General features: G+C 39.5%; 1 protein-coding gene across 4 annotated transcripts in view; it reads right to left on the bottom strand.

The window, feature by feature from the left end:
- Window positions 1-256: 256 nt before the first annotated feature.
- JADE3 (jade family PHD finger 3) overlaps window positions 257-16,875 on the bottom strand; it is a 154,058-nt gene continuing 137,439 nt past the window's right edge. For all 4 annotated transcript variants that reach the window (XM_065538569.1, XM_045384239.2, XM_005593391.3 and 1 more), the window contains 3 exons: window positions 6,866-7,336; window positions 5,292-5,409; window positions 257-3,330 (listed from right to left, as the gene is read on the bottom strand). In XM_065538569.1, coding sequence (XP_065394641.1) covers window positions 2,420-3,330; window positions 5,292-5,409; window positions 6,866-7,336 — 1,500 coding nt within the window. In that variant the 3' untranslated portion in view covers window positions 257-2,419. The remainder of the gene's footprint in view (window positions 3,331-5,291; window positions 5,410-6,865; window positions 7,337-16,875) is intronic.

Below are 16,875 nucleotides of genomic sequence, written 5' to 3'. Positions count from 1 at the left end.
GTTTTATGATGATCCTAAGGCCTTTATCTTAACAGTCTGATAAAATCATGATTTCTTGGTAAAGTTCAAGTATCCAGAGTTCTCCTGGGTCCCCGGTATTGACTTGAATGTTGAATGTGTGCTTCTAAACATTCAGTTCCTCCTCTTCCTCCTCCCCCTCTCCACACTATCTGTTTTGTTCAGTGAATATAATTTTTTAAATATAAAACGAACATATGTAACCAATATGCCAAAATAAAAAACACACTGACAGTAGTTAGCAGTTTTCATAATTTAATGAAAAAGTATTGGTAAAAAGGTGACATTTGAAAAAGGACTGAGCTTATCTTGGAAAACTGGACTATATAAGACAAAATGAAAAAAATTAACAAAGAAGGTTAAGAGGTAATACTTCAAACAACAAAATGTAGCAAATACATTTTGGGGTAATTGAAATTTACAACTGAAGGCTCCTTCATTTACCTAGGAATATCCTGTAAAAATATTACAACTATATTTCCCTGACGAATGATATTTTAGTCAATACTCTCCCAATGGCATTACATATGGAATTTGGCTGAAGCACTGTTTCGATGTCTGCTTTTCCTCCCACTCAGAATTGAAAGGCATGAAAGGACATAGGCTACTGCACTGGCCTCTGACATAAGGAATTTACAACACAGCTCCATCATAATTTCATTACCATGAAGGTGTCAAATTAATATCTACTCCAGAGAACTCAAAGAAAAAGCACAGAAACCTATGCGTAAATAGGGGAAATTCTCTTCCTCATTTTGATAGTTTTTTTTTCCAAACAAAATACAGGACACCTACCACACATGCTATGGCATGTTTACACATGTACATAGGCACAAAAGAAATATTTTGAAGACGTAGCCAAAAGAGAGGCGAAACACATATTTTCAGAAAAGGAGAAAGCAAAAAGCAAAGGAACTCATTAACAACATGACAAGAACGCAACTGGGGGAGAGGAAAACTGCTGAGTTTTCCATATTGACGGAGAGAGGGCCCCTGCCTTGACTGACTGGCACCTACTACAACTGGGCTGTTTCACCAGTAAGAAGCTTTAAAAATGGAAAATGGCCTCTTTTGTCTGAATATTCCCACTACACTTTCCCAAACTAGAAGAAAGAGAATATTAATTTAAGGCTAAGAAGAAAAGAGAGCTGAGAATTATAGTCTGCTTCACATTTAAGAAACGGCATCATTTCTCTCTTATTTAAATGGGAAGCAGACATGTTTTTATCCACCTCCCCTGCAAATGTAATTATTCTCTTCCTACTAGAAATTAATCAAGGCTGATAGTTTGGGAACAGGGTATAAGCAACTTCTGAAAAATGGCTCCAGCCTTTTTGTTTGGGAAACTGCCTCAGATTCAAAGTTGACACAAAGCTAAATTATATCCATGTGTTAAACACATGCTTTCAAATTCTGTTTGACAATAAAAATCTGTTTCAAAATTAAAGCAGGTAAGAATACTTAACCTCTGTGCATTTTACTATATTTTAATTATACCTCAATAAAAATTTTATAAACATTAAAGCAGGTATACAAAAACTGTCAGCCAAACTTATTTTAGTCAAACTTATTTGAAAACAACAACACAAAAACCCTGACCTGGTACAAATACCCCAGAAATGGTCTCACTTTGGGAAAGGCTCTGGAATACTTCATAAATGCCTAAACAGAGAATCAGAGCATTTTCCTTGGAAGTAGTACTTTTGTACTTTTGTAAACACTATCCACAAGTTAGCCTTTTATGCTTGTCAGTCAGGTGAAATAGTTATGAGTGTGTCCCCAACAAGCAAGTTTAGGAACAGGCACTGGACACTGATAAGCATGAGGAGTATTGACTCAGTAAGTTAAGATACTGTGAAAGGAACTCAACCTTGTGCAGAACAAAGGAAGACAGTAGTGAGTTTGACAGTATCTAAGATGGTGGTCTCCTGGTCTCTCCCCTGAAAAGGGTTTATAGATACCAGTGGAATTAGAAACTTCCTACAGACAGGAGCTCTGGGAGTCACATGCTGTAGCTTCAAAAGATAAGTAGTTTTAGTGTCTGATAATCATGGTCTCTTGCAAATCAGTTAACAATGCAAGGACTCTTAATACATATACTTGTCAATGTGTTATATAACTGCAAAGCTGCCCCAAAATATTTACTGAGCAAATACCCTGGGCCCAGCTGTTCCCAATAGCCTCTGACAAACCAACCTCTGGACAACCTGCAATTACTGTAATGTGCTTGTAAAAACTAGACTTGAAACATTTTCAAAAACTGCAAGACAATTTACTATGGAAAAATGTTATCCTTTTCACTGCAATTTCTCTTAACATATGCTAAAATCCTTTTGGTGTATGGGTTTTCCCCAATATATGGGGCAAAGGCAAAGGTTGGGTCATCCTTGGAAGTTTCTAATCACCTTTGCATTGAACTGTGGGAAAGGGGATGTGTCTTGCTTTTACCATGGCAATCCCGTCTAGAGTCATGGGGAGGATTTTCCCTGTCTGAGCTATCTTTCCTTACCCTGACTTTTTCTTTATTCCCATCACTTTCTGCTTCTGAATCACTCAGCTCCAAATCTGGGCAATAGCCATCATTTTCCTGATATGGAGCTCTCCCTGCAGACCGCTTGAGAAGCTGTCTACCCCAGAACTGCTCCTTGGGGCTCATATTCTTGGTTGGCTTCACATAGCACTGGAGGTCCTCTGCGTTCCTCACCCACCTATTGGTGGTCTCTTTAAAGGACCTACTAAAGTGTTCTACAGTGGATTTTCTAAAGCTGCCCTGACTGACCAAGTGGGGACTGAGCACAGGCTCCTGGTCACAGAACATCTCACTCGAGCTGTCTTTTTGGGTGACATTCCCAGACCAGCTGCCCTCCAGGCCATTGGATTTGGCAAACTTGGAGTTAGGCTGACTTTTCCCATTCCCAATGGAAGACTGTCCATGGAGGGCAGCCTGAAGGACAAGAGGCTTTCCCAGTGACTGCCCATGATAGCACTCTGAAGACGGGGTTCTCCAAGCAGGACTGGACTCCTTTGTTTCACTCCTAGAATGGCTGAGACTGGCCAGCAAACGGTTATTCTTGCTCTCTAGTGGGTATCTCGGATATGATTTCGTTCTCATTTCTAGTGACTCCTGGGGCACCTGCATGCTCCTTATACTGTGAACAGAGGAGCTGCTGTCAGGAGAGTGGGGTTGCTGATCGGTTTCTGTGGAGCTGTTTCTGTGGTCTTCTGGGGTTGATCTGGGCATTTTTAACTTCAAGGTAATTCTTGGTGGTGGATAAAACAGTGAGTTTTCGAGTGCATTTGTCAAAGGTAGCCCTGAGGTAAAAAAGAAAGATTCATTTTAACAACAGATTTAAATAATGGCTTTTGTGCTTATGGCAGAGTGAGTTCACATACCTACTCTTCCAAATGTTTAACAAGCACCTGGCTCTGCTAGGTATGTACATCATAGTGCAGCAGCTGGAGTGAGCTGAACTAGAGGCTGGGACCAAGAATGCTACAGATGAGAAACTCAGCAATGCCACTGTTTGCTATATGGCTCCACACCTCTTTACCTCTGCTCCTTTAGTTTGTAAAATGATCACAAACTAGTATGCTGCCTCCTGCGTCCCATCTCTGCCCTTCCATTTCGAGAAGAATGTCTCTAGCAATAGTTTAGAACAGGGTCTCCCTATTTGTGTGTCTCTGTATGCATGTGTCGGTATGGCACAGCACTTAGTATGTGTCTTAAACACACACATTTCAGGCCCCATCCTCTAATCTCTTCTGGCCTTCCTGAAGCAAGGCAAACACAAACCTTCAGAAACGTTGCAAGGGTTTTGGTGGGTGAAGAGTATGTATGTGTTTGAACTTGGCATTAGAGGTGATACTGGGTGGTTCCCATAAATTTTATATCCTTAACCTAGAATAATTTCCTGACTACAAATGAACATTATGGAGGTGAAAGGTTTTGTAGTGGTAAGGCCAGCAGAAAAGAATCATAACATTCCTGCCAATCGGCTAGCTTTAGGATTGGCTGGGGAGTATCGGCAATCAGTTTCTCAGTCAAGTCACCCTACAATCACAGTCAGAACAGGCCTTCTTGTATTATTTCAAGTACTTTGAAATTTAAAAAGCACTATCAAACAATTCCTTCTTGTATATGGACTTGACCTTTGCCCATTATCATCTTACGGTAGCCTCACAAAAATGAGATATCGAGAGGATAGCTTTTAGGTACCCCAGTGGGCAGCATTTGTTCCCCAAAGGTCCACCTTAAACACCCACAACCCCCATTTCTGTCAGCAGCTACCACCTGCTGATGCTGCAAGTCATAATGAGGTTGACTCCTACCCATCAGAAGGCATGTGGGTAGGAGCCAATTTCCTTGGCATGCAGGGACTCTCCCTGTTATCCTCTGCTTCTCCTTGTTTGTCATGTTGCCCTTTGTGGCTGAGCAGTCTTGCTGCCTCCTGCTACACTACTCTGTTGAGACTCATGACATTGAGATACTCCAGGGCCTCTGACACCCACTTGTCACCTCATTTCTGAGTCTCTCTCTTGCTCCATGGCTCCCTTGGCAGGAGCTGATTCTGCACACCCTGTCCAGTGGCCCCTAGTTTCCCAGGCTCTGCCATTGACCACTGTGTTAAATGAGGCACAGGGAGTTTACAGGTGTCACTGAATATGACTGTTATCACTCCAGCCAAGCTCCCTATGCTTAGGGCACTATAATTATGCTCACCTGTCTTGCTCACCAAGTGAGCAGTATACCCTACAGGCAGGGATTTTGTCTTGCTTTCTGCTCTATCTTGTAAATCAGTTCTTAGTCCATTGTAGGTGCTCAACAAATATTAGTGAATAAATGAAAAGATAACAACTCAGATCTAAAAACTTACTTCTGGCTAAGGATTTAATAGACTACTGTTAAGATGAGTAACCCTGGAATTAAGTGTTTTCTGGAAACGGGTTAGATTCTATCCTGTCGATTTCTAAATGAATTTGATAATTACAGAATAATTTCATGGCTTCAACTAATGGTCTCGAATATCTGTTTGGGACCTAGATTACCTGCCCTAGACCTACAACTCCTCCTATCCCACCCTGGGATTTCTTGCCTTATGAATTGACAGTGAAATGGGCCAGTTTATACCAAGATTAGACGGAAGCAAATGAGATATCTGACAAGAATTTAAAAAGATTTTTAAGTGGAATGACTGGCATGAAATTTAAATTGTTAAGATAGGATATAACCAGAGTCTACATATTTGTTAGGACATTTTAAATATACAGGTTACCTGCATCAATTTCTTGGTTAAGAAGCTGGACTTGCAAACCGAAGATCTGTTCCTGTATTTTGTTGTGTGACAGTTTCAGCTTCTCTCGCCTGCTTATCATATAGCACAGATTTCGGACCTGAAAGCCCAATCCCCAACAAATAGAGATGTTTGTCATGTTAAGCAAACCTGACAACTGAAATTGTTTGGCTAAAATAAAGACACTAAAGTCAGGTAGGGTTGAGAAGACAGAATCCAAGAGCTGCAGAATGAGAGCCACTCCACAGGAATTCACACAGCATGGTCAATTGTGGGATCATGGTTCCTATATAAATCAATAGTAAGAGCAAAATGCTCCAAATCTGCCTTCTGAAACCTACTCTCCTTGCAGTGTCATGGGTTTGATATTTATTTGCACAGCCAGGTTAGGAAGACCGAATGATAGTTTAACAATTCAGCATTCCCTTTAGATCCCTGAGTATGAATGATGGCAATGCTGGCTGTACCCAGCAGAATTTTCTAATCAGTGCCGGATGGGCAGGATACAGTTCCACTGGGAAGACTAGAAGTGTTTTCTTTGCTCACACTTTCAGCTCAACCAAGTTTCCACAGCCACAAAGGTGAAATACTCACTCTCTCATACTCCCTACCTAGGCAAGTTACACAAACTTTCTTTGCCCCAGTTTGTTCATCTGTAAATAGCGATGATGATAATAATAGTAGTTTTTCATGGGCATGTTAGAATTAAATGAATTAATATTTATAAAATGCTTAGGACAGTGTTGGCAATAATAGTAATAGTAGGTGCTATATGTGAGTGTCTTAAATTTTTAAAAGTGAGCCAAATCTATTAGTTCTCTTTCAAATTCTGGTAGCAGAGAAAAAAACACAAGCCATTTATAGAATTACATTTAATTAGAAAATTCTCTAGGATAAACACAGGGTTTAACTTACCCTTGAAGCCCTGCAGCATCTCATTTAGTAGATACCTGATAAATACACCATGAGTTATATTGAATTATCATGTGGAGTGGCTCTCAACTGGGGGAGAGCAGTTTGCAGACATTTTTGGTTGTCACGTTGGGGGTGTGTGTGCGGGTGCTACTGGCATCTAGTGGGTAGAGGCCAGGGATGCTGGTAAACATCTTAAATTCCCCCTACAACAAAGGACAGCCCCCTAACAACAAAAAACGATTCAGTCCAAAATGTCAACAGTGCCAAGTTTGTGAAACTCTAATTTGGTGTTTTCCTGAACAAAATTCACTCTTTCTTCAGCCTAAAGTCTCATAAATATGTCAGTAAAATATGAAGGGGCCAATTTAGGCTCAACAGTGAATAAAAACTAAACCAAATGAGAGTTTATTTCAAATGTAAAGTTCATAGAGCATATACGTGAGGCCTCTCAAATCCCCTGGATGTGCCTGCCAGAATTTACACAGAGCCCACAAGTCTGGGGCCACAAAGAGATCAGAAGATAAGCAAGGACACAGAAGCCCACACTATTATGAGCTGACTAACCATTATTAAACCGGAAGTGGGACCTCCATTTCTACACAGACCAAGACCTATATACTAGTCACAGCTGGTCACCTTACCCTCTCCAGGTCCTGGCGTAGATGCATAAACATTCTCATTCGAGTGTGAATGCTTTCCTCTTTTGGCTGCACCAGCCCATTTTCTTCATCCTCCTTTGGAGGAAATAATGGCTTATTGAAGTTACTTTTCCGCTTCAGTTTCCAGTAGTTATAGATAAAGTCCACAGCTAGTGTGGGCATACCCAGCTCTGCAGCCACATCTTCCACTCGTACCAAGGAATAGAACTCCTCCTCCAGCTCCCAAAGCTTCTGTGCCCGCAGGCTGGTTTTCTCACTTTTGGCCTGACTCTGCTCTTTAGCCCTGTGGTGTGGGTACTCAGCTTCTCCAAGTTTCTGCCTGTTTTGGCTATGCTTGAGGCAATATGACTTGAACTTCACTTCGTCTCCCTCATCTAGGATGGTCTTCATCTCTAGGCCGTGCTCAAAGGCACAGGTGACGTGGAAGGCAGTGATGCAGCTTTTTATAGAGCACTGTAGGAAGAAAATATGCATCAAGGTAGCAGGGTTGGAGGAAAAGGGAGAGCCCTATGTTTCTGGACCTAAATTGATAGCTTATAGGAAGCAAAGGAAAGACCGGGAGAAAGTTAGTCCTAAACTGACCATAACAGATGCTTTACAAGTAACCCAAGAAACCTGTTCTTACAGAAAACAGCAAACACAGAGGCAAAAAAAAAAAAAAAAAAAAAAAAAAAAAAAAAAAAAATTCAAACACTCCTTTTGAGGTTTCAGCTCAAGCATTCAAGCATCAAGTTTTCTGAGATGCTTTCCTGGGCTCCTGTAAACAGTCATGTAGTCTCTTCTCTGTGTCTCCCACATCACCCTATAAATGCTTTTATAATGGGACTTTTCACACTGTACCTATATCAATTGTCAAGTCCTTAGGGATAGATCTTAAAAACAGAAACTGTGTCTTTCATTTTGCATTGTCATTAACTATTGAAGAAGCAGTTGCTCAGAAAATGCTTATAAACAAACAAAAGAAAACACACAAAGTCAGTATTATTGCTAGAGCATTCACTGGTTCTAAAAAGATCACAGGAATTCCAATATCTAAGTAACCTAACTTCTTGAATTTTTTTCTTTTTTTTTGAGACGGAGTCTCGCTCTGTCACCCAGGCTGGAGTGCAGTGGCCGGATCTCAGCTCACTGCAAGCTCCGCCTCCCGGGTTCACGCCATTCTCCTGCCTCAGCCTCCCGAGTAGCTGGGACTACAGGCGCCTGCCACCTCGCCCGGCTAAGTTCTTTTCTAAAACATATGTCTGGCACATTCTATTAAATAAAATGCCTTTGCATACATCTCACTTATTTCCACTGTAACCATGGAAGGTGATAGAGAGGTTTTATTACACCCATTAAAAAAATATTTTTATCTTTACAAATTTAAAATAAAAAATTGAGATAGCACTGTTCTCTTTGTGGCAAGCAAATAGCACTTGTACAAAGCATCTTTTATGTGACACGTCTTTAAACACTTCACTACATGCATTACAGCATGGTCATTATATTCATTCACTGAAATGACAGAAACAGCTTTATTAAGATATATTTTATATACCATAAAGTTCACCAGTTTAATGTGTACATTTCAATGGTTTTCAAATATATTTACAGTCATGCACCCATTGCCAATACCTAATTCCAGGATATTTTCATCACCGCCCACTCCAAATCTTGTCCATTTGTAGTTACTCCCTGTTACCAACTCCAGCCCCAAGCAACTACTAATCTACTTTCTGTCTCTATTGATGTGCCTATTCTGGACACTTCATATAAGTGGAATTACAACAATATGTGGTTGTGTGAGTCTGGCTTCTTTCACTTAGCATGTTCTTCAGGTTCCTCTATGTTGTAGCATGTATTAGAACTTCATTCCTTTTTATGGGCAAAAAATAGTTGTATGGATATACCCCATTTCATCAAGTTGATGGACATTTGGGTTGTTTTAACTTTTTGTCTCTTATGAAATAATGGTGCTATGAAAATTCATGCAGCAGTTTTTGTGTGGATATATGTTTTTATTTCTCTTGGGTGTTGTGCGGTAAAGGATAACCTTGTCTAAAGAAAGGTTTGGCTGTTTGTCTTTAGCTCCTTAGAAGTAACCTTTAAGCCCCTGGAATGTCCTGCCTGATAAGAGTGTCTTTGTTTACCTTGGGTCCTTGGGCCAAGTGAGATAGTCTATGCTAACAATGTGATTTATGGTAGAGACTTTGGGGCACCTTCTATCAGCCTGACCTCTGGAGGGACTGGAGAGTAACGTCAGCCACGTGGATGGTGAGCAATGCCTACGTGGCCAACTCTCAATAAAATCGCTGAACACCAAAGGTGAGTTTTTCTGGCTGGCAATACTCTGTGTGTATCATATACTGTTGCTGGGAGAAATAAGCACTATCTGCACAACTCCACTGGCAGGGGTAATGGGAAGCTGTATTCCAGGTCTCTCCTGGACCATGCCTCATACGCCTCTATCCTCGGCTGATTTTAAATCTGTATCTTTTCATTATAATAAATTATAACTATGAGCATAACTGTTCCTCTGAGTTCTGAGAGTCCTTCTAGTGAATTACTGAACCTGAGAATGGTCTTGGTGATCTTAAACTGCAGGTATATACTTAGGAGTAGAATTACTGGTTTATAAGGTAACTCTATGTTTAACATTTTGAGGAGCTGCCAAACTTTTTTCACAGCAGCTGCATCATTTTTACTTCCACCAGCAATGCATGAGGGTTCCAATTTTTCCACATCCTTGATTGTTTGCCTTTCTTATTGCTGCCACCCTAGTAGGTATGAAATGGTATCTCACTGTGGTTTATTTACTTTTTTTTTTTTTTTGAGATGGAGTTTTGCTCTTATTGCCCAGGCTGGAGTGCAATGGTGCGATCTCGGCTCACTGCAACCTCTGTCTCTCCTGGGTTCAAGCGATTCTCCTGTCTCAGCCTCCTGAGTAGCCGGGATTATAGGCACATGCCACCATGCCCAACTAATTTTTGTATTTTTAGTAGAGACGGAGTTTCATCGAGTTGGTCAGGCTGGTCTCGAACTCCTGACCTCAGGTGATCCGCTCGCCTCGGCCTCCCAAAGTGCTGGGATTACAGGCGTGAGCCACTGTGTGTGGCCGGAAAAAATAATTTTCTATATATTGTTCAGTAATTGTAGAAGAAAAATACTTTTTCAAATGCTTTCACTAGAGGAAAAATGCTACCTTTTACAAATCCACATTTGTAAGAAGAGTTTCCGTGCCCAGGCTGATCTTGAGCTTCTGGCTTTAAACAATCCTCTTGCCTCGGGCTCCCAAAGCACTGGGATTTTAGGTATGAGCCACTGCATCCAACCCAAAGTTTCTTCAAAGGGGAATGATATGCCTTAATTCCTAAATCAGTCTCTGGTGTTCTTTTTCAAGATTTTTATTCTAGCCACTCTATCTTACTCAATTTCTATCCCACACCTCAAACATTTATCCTTTATGTTACAAACAATCCAATTATACCCTTTTAGTTATTTTAAAACGATCATTCATCATGACCAAATGGGATTTATCCTAGGGACGCAAGGATGGCTCAACATATGCAAATCAATCAGTGTGAAAAATCGTATCTTCAGCATGAAGGACAAAAACTGTATGATCGTTTCAATTGATGTTGAAAAAGCATTTGATAAAATTCAACATCCTTCATGATAAAAACCCTCAATAAACTGGTCATGGTGAATGATCTTTTTAAAGTATTGTTAAATTTGGTGTGCTAGTACTTTGTTGAGGATTTCTGCATCAATGTTCATCCAGAATACTGGCCTGTAGTTTTCTTTTTTTGATGTGTCTTTGTCTGATTTTGGTATCAGCGTAATACTGGCTTTGTAGAATGAGTTTAAAAGTATTCCCTTCTCTTCTATTTTTTGGAATAGTTTGAGTAACACTGGTACTAGTTCTTTCTTTAAATGTTTTGTAAAATTCGGCAGTGAAGCCACTGGGTCCCAGGATTTTCTTTGAGGGGAAACTTTTTATGACTTCAATCTCACCATCTGTTACTGGTCTGTTCAGATTTTAAATTTCATCATGGTTCAATCTTGGTAGGTTATATGTGTCTAGGAATCTGTTCACTTCTTCTAGGTTTTCCAATTTGTTGGCATATAGTTGCTCATAGTAGCCTCTAATGATCCTTTGAATTTCTGCAGTATCAGTAGCAATGTCTTTTTCATCTCTGATTTTATTTATTTGGATTTTCTCTCTTTTTTTTTTTCGAGTTGGGCTAAAGGTTTGGTGATTTTATCTCTTCAAAAAACCAACTTTTTTGTTTTGTTGATCTTTGTTTTTTTCCATTTCAACTTCACTTATTTCTGCTCTGATCTTTATATTTCCTTTCTTCTACTAATTTAGGGTTTTGTTTGTTCATTTTTCTAGTTCTTTAAGATGCATTATAAGGCTGAAGTTTTTCTATTTTTTTGATATACATACTTATTGTTATAAACTTTCCTCTTAGTACTGCTTTTGCTATATCCCATAGGTTTTGGTATGTTGTGTTCCCATTTTGTTTGTTTGTTTGTTTCAAGAGAGTTTAACATTTTCTTCTTAATTCCTTCATTGACCTACTGGTCGTTCAGGAGCATGTTGTTTAATTTCCAAGTGTTTGTATAATTTCTAAAATTCTTCGTTATTGATTTCTAGTTTTATTCCACTGTGGCCAGAGAAGATAATTGATGATTTCAATTTTTAAAAATCATTTTAAGACTTGTTTTGGCACCTGACACATGGTCTATCTTTGAGAATACTCCATGTGCCGAGGAGAAGAATGTATATTCTGCAGCTGTTGGATGAAATGTTCTATAAATATCTATTAGGTTGATTTGGTCTATAGTACAGATTAAGTATGATACTTCATTTTTTATCTGGATGATTTGTCCAATGCTGAAAGCAAGGTATTAAAGTCTCTAGCTATTATTTTATTGGGGTCTATCTCTTTAACTCTAATAATATTTGCTTTATATTTCTGGTTGCTCCAGAATTGGGTGTATATATATTTACGACTGTTCTATCCTCTTGTTGAACTGAACGCTTTATCATTATATAATGATCTTTTTGTCTCTTTTTATAGTTTTCTTTAAATCTATTAAGTATAGCTATTCCTGCTTTTTGATTTCCATTTGCATGGAATATCTTTTTCCATCCCTTTATTTTCAGCCTATATGTGTCTTTATAGTGAAGCATGTTTCCTGTAAGCAACAGATCATTGGGCCTTGTTTTTTGTATTGATTCAGCCACTCTGTGTCTTTTGGAGAGTTCTGTCCATTATAAGTAAGGACTTATTCCTGCCATTTTATTTGTTTTCTGGTTGTCTTGTGGTCTTTTCTTCCTTCCTTCTTTCGTTCTTGTCTTCCTCTTAGTGAACATGATATTCTCAGGTGGTATGTCTTAACTTCTTGCTTTTTATTTTTGTGTGTATCTGTTGTATGTTTTTGATTTGAGGTTTACCATGGGCCTTGAGAATAATATCTTATAACCCAATATTTTAAACTGATGACAACACTGATTGCATAAATAAGTTAACAAACAAGCAAGGCGAGAACAAAAACTCTATACTTCAACTTCATTCCCTTAACTTTTTGCTGTTTCTATTTACATCTTATTATACTGTCCATGTCTCAAAAGTTATTGTAGTTATTATTTTTGATTGGCTAATCTTTTAGTCTTTCTCTTCAAGATAGGAGTTTTCATACCACAATTACAATATTATAATATTCCATGTTTTTCTGTGTACTATTACCAGTGAGTTTTGTACCTTCAGATGATTTCTTATTGCCATTAACAACCTTTTCTTTCAAGACTGAAGAACTCCCTTTAATATTTTTTTGTAGGACAGGCCTGGTGTTGAAGAAATCCCTCAGCTTTTATTTGGGAAAGTCCTTATTTCTCCTTCATGTTTGAATGATATTTTCACTGGATATACTATTCTAGGATAAAAGTTTTTCTCTTTCAAAACTTTTAATATGTCATGCCACTCTCTCCTGGCCTGTTAGGTTTCCAATGAAAAGTCTACTGCTAGATGTATTGGAGCTCCATTGTATGTTGTTTCTTTTCTCTTGCTGTTTTTAGGGTCCTTTCTTTATCCTTGACCTTAGGGAGTTTGATTATTAAATGTCTTGAGGTAGTCTTATTTCAGTTAGATATGCTTGATGTTTTATAACCTTCTTGTACTTGAATATTGATATACATTTCTCTACATTTGGGAAGTTCTCTGTTATTACCTCTTTGAATAAACTTTCTACCCTGATCTCTCTCTCTCTCCCTCCTCTTTAAGGCCAATCATTCTTAGATTTGCCCTTCTGAGGCTATTTTCCAGATCCTGTAGGCATGCTTCATTCTTTTTCCTTTCGTCTCCTCTCATTGTGCATTTTCAAATAGCTTTCTTGAGGCTAATTATTCTGCTTGATCAAGTCTGCTGTTAAGAGACTGATGGATTCTTCAGTCCGTCAATTGCATTTTTTCAGCTCCAGAATTTCTGCTTAATTCTTTTCCATTATTATTTATTTATTTATTTTTTTTGAGACAGAGTCTCACGCTGTTGCCCAGGCTGGAGTGCAGTGGCATTATCTCGGCTCACTGCAAGCTCCGCCTCCTGGGTTCACACCATTCTCCTGCCTCAGCCTCCCAGGTAGCTGGGACTACAGGGGCCCACCACCACGCCCAGCTAATTTTTTGTATTTTTAGTAGAGACAAGGTTTCACCGTGTTAGCCAGGATGGTCTCGATCTCCTGACCTTGTGATCTGCCCACCTCGGCCTCCCAAAGTGTTGGGATTACAGGCATGAGCCACCGTGCCCAGCCTCTTTTCCATTATTTAACATTTTTTAACTTTTAACATTATTTATTTAACATTATTTATTTATTTATTATTTATTATTTATTTAACATTATTTAACTTTTTTCCATTATTTAACATTTATTTAACTCTTTTCCATTATTTAACATTATCTTTGTTAAATTTATCTGATGGGATTCTGAATTCCTTCTCTGTGTTTTCTCAGATTTTGCTGAGCTTCCTCAAAATAGCTACTTTGAATTTTCCATCTGAAAGGTCATATATCTGTCTCTCTAGGATTAATCACTGTTCCCTTATTTAGTTCATTTTGTGAGGTCATGTTTTCCTGGATGGTCTTGATGCTTGTGGATGTTCATCAGTGTCTGGGCATTGAAGAGTCAGGCATTTATTATAGTCTTTGCAGTCTGGGCTTGTTTGTATCCATCCTTCTTCAGAAGACTTTCCAGGTATTCAGAGGGACTTGGGTGTTGTGATCTAAGTCTTTGGTCACTACAGCCATATCTGCTCTAGTAATGCCATGGCTCTTATAGACTCGTAGATATATTACCTTGGTGTTACTGGGTAATATCTGGAAGAACTCCCTGGATTAACAGGCAGAGATTCTTATTCTTTTCCCTTACTTCCCTCTAAACAAATGAAGTCTCTTTCTCTGTGCTGAGTTGCCTGGAGATGGAGGAGGGCTAACATAAGCACCCCTATGGCCACCACTACTAGGACTGCACCCAGTCAGACCTAAAGCCAGCACAGCATTGGGTCTCGCCCAAGGCCTGCAGTGATCACTGCCCGGCTACCACCTATGTTTGTTCATGTCCCAAGGGCTCTACAATCAGTAGGTGGCAAATCCAGCAAGGCTTGTGTCATTCCTTTCAGGGTGGTGAATTCCTCCTGGCCCTGGGTGGGTCCAGAGATATTATCTGGGACCCACAGCCTGGAGTCAAGAACCTTAGGAATCTATCTGATGCTTTCTTCTACTGTGGCTAAGCTGGCACTCAAGCTGTATGACAAAGTCCTTTCTACGTTTCCTCCCCTTTCCTCATGCAGAGGAGTCTCTGTAATGAAATTCCTTATAATCAAAATTGTAAAAGTCTCAATTTGGTAAGACCTTTATAAAATAAAGAATCTGAACTCAAGTAATGAAAGTAAGAACTATTGCTCTGCAAATGAGAAACTTACACCAGAATGTTTCATCTCTCAATCTGTTAATCCATCATCCATCCATCAATCTAATATTAACTGTCTGTCTACCAGATCTGGGTATAGGGGATCTAAGGATGAAAGTCTAAGCTTACAGTCTAGTAGGGCAGATAAAACTCAAATATAAATAACCATAATAGAGGCAGAATGTGGCACATCAGGGCTGTAATACAATCCAGGTCTGTTAAGGTCAAGGTCAATATTTTCTCTTACTGCCTTCCAATCCAAAGTGCTGGGATTACAGGCATGAGCCACTCTGCTTTTTACCAAAGTCTTATTGCCACTTACTAATTATTGTAGAAAAAAAATAAGCCTGGGCAACACAGCAAGACCCTATCTCTATGAAACAAAAAACTTAGCCAGCCATGGTGGCGTGTGCCTATAGACCTAGCTACTTGGGAGACTGAGGTGGAAGGATTGTTTGAGCTCAGAAGTTCAAGGTTATAGTGAGCTATGATTTCACCACTGTACTCCAGCCTGAGTGACAAAGCAAGGCTCTCTCTTTAAAAAAAAAAAAAAAAAAAAAAGGCCAGGTGTGGTGGCTCACTCCTGGAATCCCAGCACTTTGGGAGGCCAAGGCGGGTGGATCACCTGAGGTCGAGAGTTCGAGACCAGCCTGGCCAACATGGTGAAACCTTGCCTCTACTAAAGATACAAATAATTAGCCAGGTGTGGTGGTGTGTGCCTGTAATCCCAGCTACTTGGGAGGCTGAGGCAGGGGAATTGCTTGAACCCAGGAGGCAGAGGTTGCAGTGAGCCGAGATCGCGCCACTGAACTCCAGCCTGGGCAACAGGGTGAGACCCTGTCAAAAAAAGAAAAAAAAAAAAAAGAAAAAGCACGGTGGCTCATGCCTGTAATCCCAGCACTTTGGATTGGATGGCCAAGGCAGGAGATCACCTAAGGCCAGGAGTTCAAGACCAGCCTGGGCAACACAGCGAAATCCTGTCTCTACAAAAAAATTTTTTAAATTAGCCAGGTGTAGTAGTGTGCACCTGTGATCTCAGCTACTCAGGAGGATCGTTTGAGTCCAGGAGTTCAATGGTGCAGTGAGCTATGATTGTGTCACTGCACTCCAGCCTAGGTGACAGAGTGAGACCCTGTCCCACAACAAAAGCAAAAATGAGGGAAATTGCAGTGACTCCAATAAAGAAAATAAGTTACTGGATATAAATCCAATGTGCTACTATAAAATGACCAAATAATAACTCTGAAAAATGAAAAATATATTATTTTTAGAGGGGGAAATGCATATCACAAATGAATCCATGGTACAATAAAATATGAATATATTTATTCAATAAACCATAATTAAGCACTAACAATGGGCACGCACTCTACTTTGTGCCAGGGAAATTCACAGAAGAATGATGCACAACCTTGGCCCTCAAGGGACTCACACATGGGCAGCAACCAGGAAACAGCTTAAACACACAGGCAATGTCCTAGGGTAGTAGTCCCCATGAAAAGAGTTTTCCTTTAAATATTTTTCCTTTATTATTTTAAAGTGGCATAATTAAAATAAATAAAATCATCCAAGAAAGGTTAAAAAAAAGAGGAAGTAGCCAATTCTGTCAGATATAAGAATGAATTCAAAAAATTAAAAGGGTCTTTGGGGGTCCAGATTATGTTCTTCAATTACAATGTCCCAGTAAAAGACCCTGGGTTCCTTGGAGGAATAGCTAATCCCAGGTTTACAGTAAGAAATCTACACGATAAGCCTGGAAAATACTGTCATGCCAGACAGCAAGAAATCTCACAAAGCGCCTAGCGTCATTATCCCTAAAGCCAGAGGTCCCCAACCTTTTTGGCACCAGGGACCAGTTTTGTGAAAGATAATTTTTCCATGGACTGGGGGGAGATGGTTTTGGGATGATTCAAGCACATTACATTTATTGCACACTTTATTTCTATTATTATTACATTGTAATATATAACGCAATAACTATACAACTCACCATAATGTAGAATCAGTGGGAGCCCTGAACTTGTTTTCGTGCAACTAGACGA

This window comes from Macaca fascicularis, chromosome X, assembly GCF_037993035.2.
Source record: "Macaca fascicularis isolate 582-1 chromosome X, T2T-MFA8v1.1".
NCBI classification, from domain to species: Eukaryota; Metazoa; Chordata; class Mammalia; order Primates; family Cercopithecidae; genus Macaca; species Macaca fascicularis.
The sequence above is the reverse complement of the archived record's forward strand: the minus strand, read 5'-3'. Positions and strand labels throughout refer to the sequence as shown.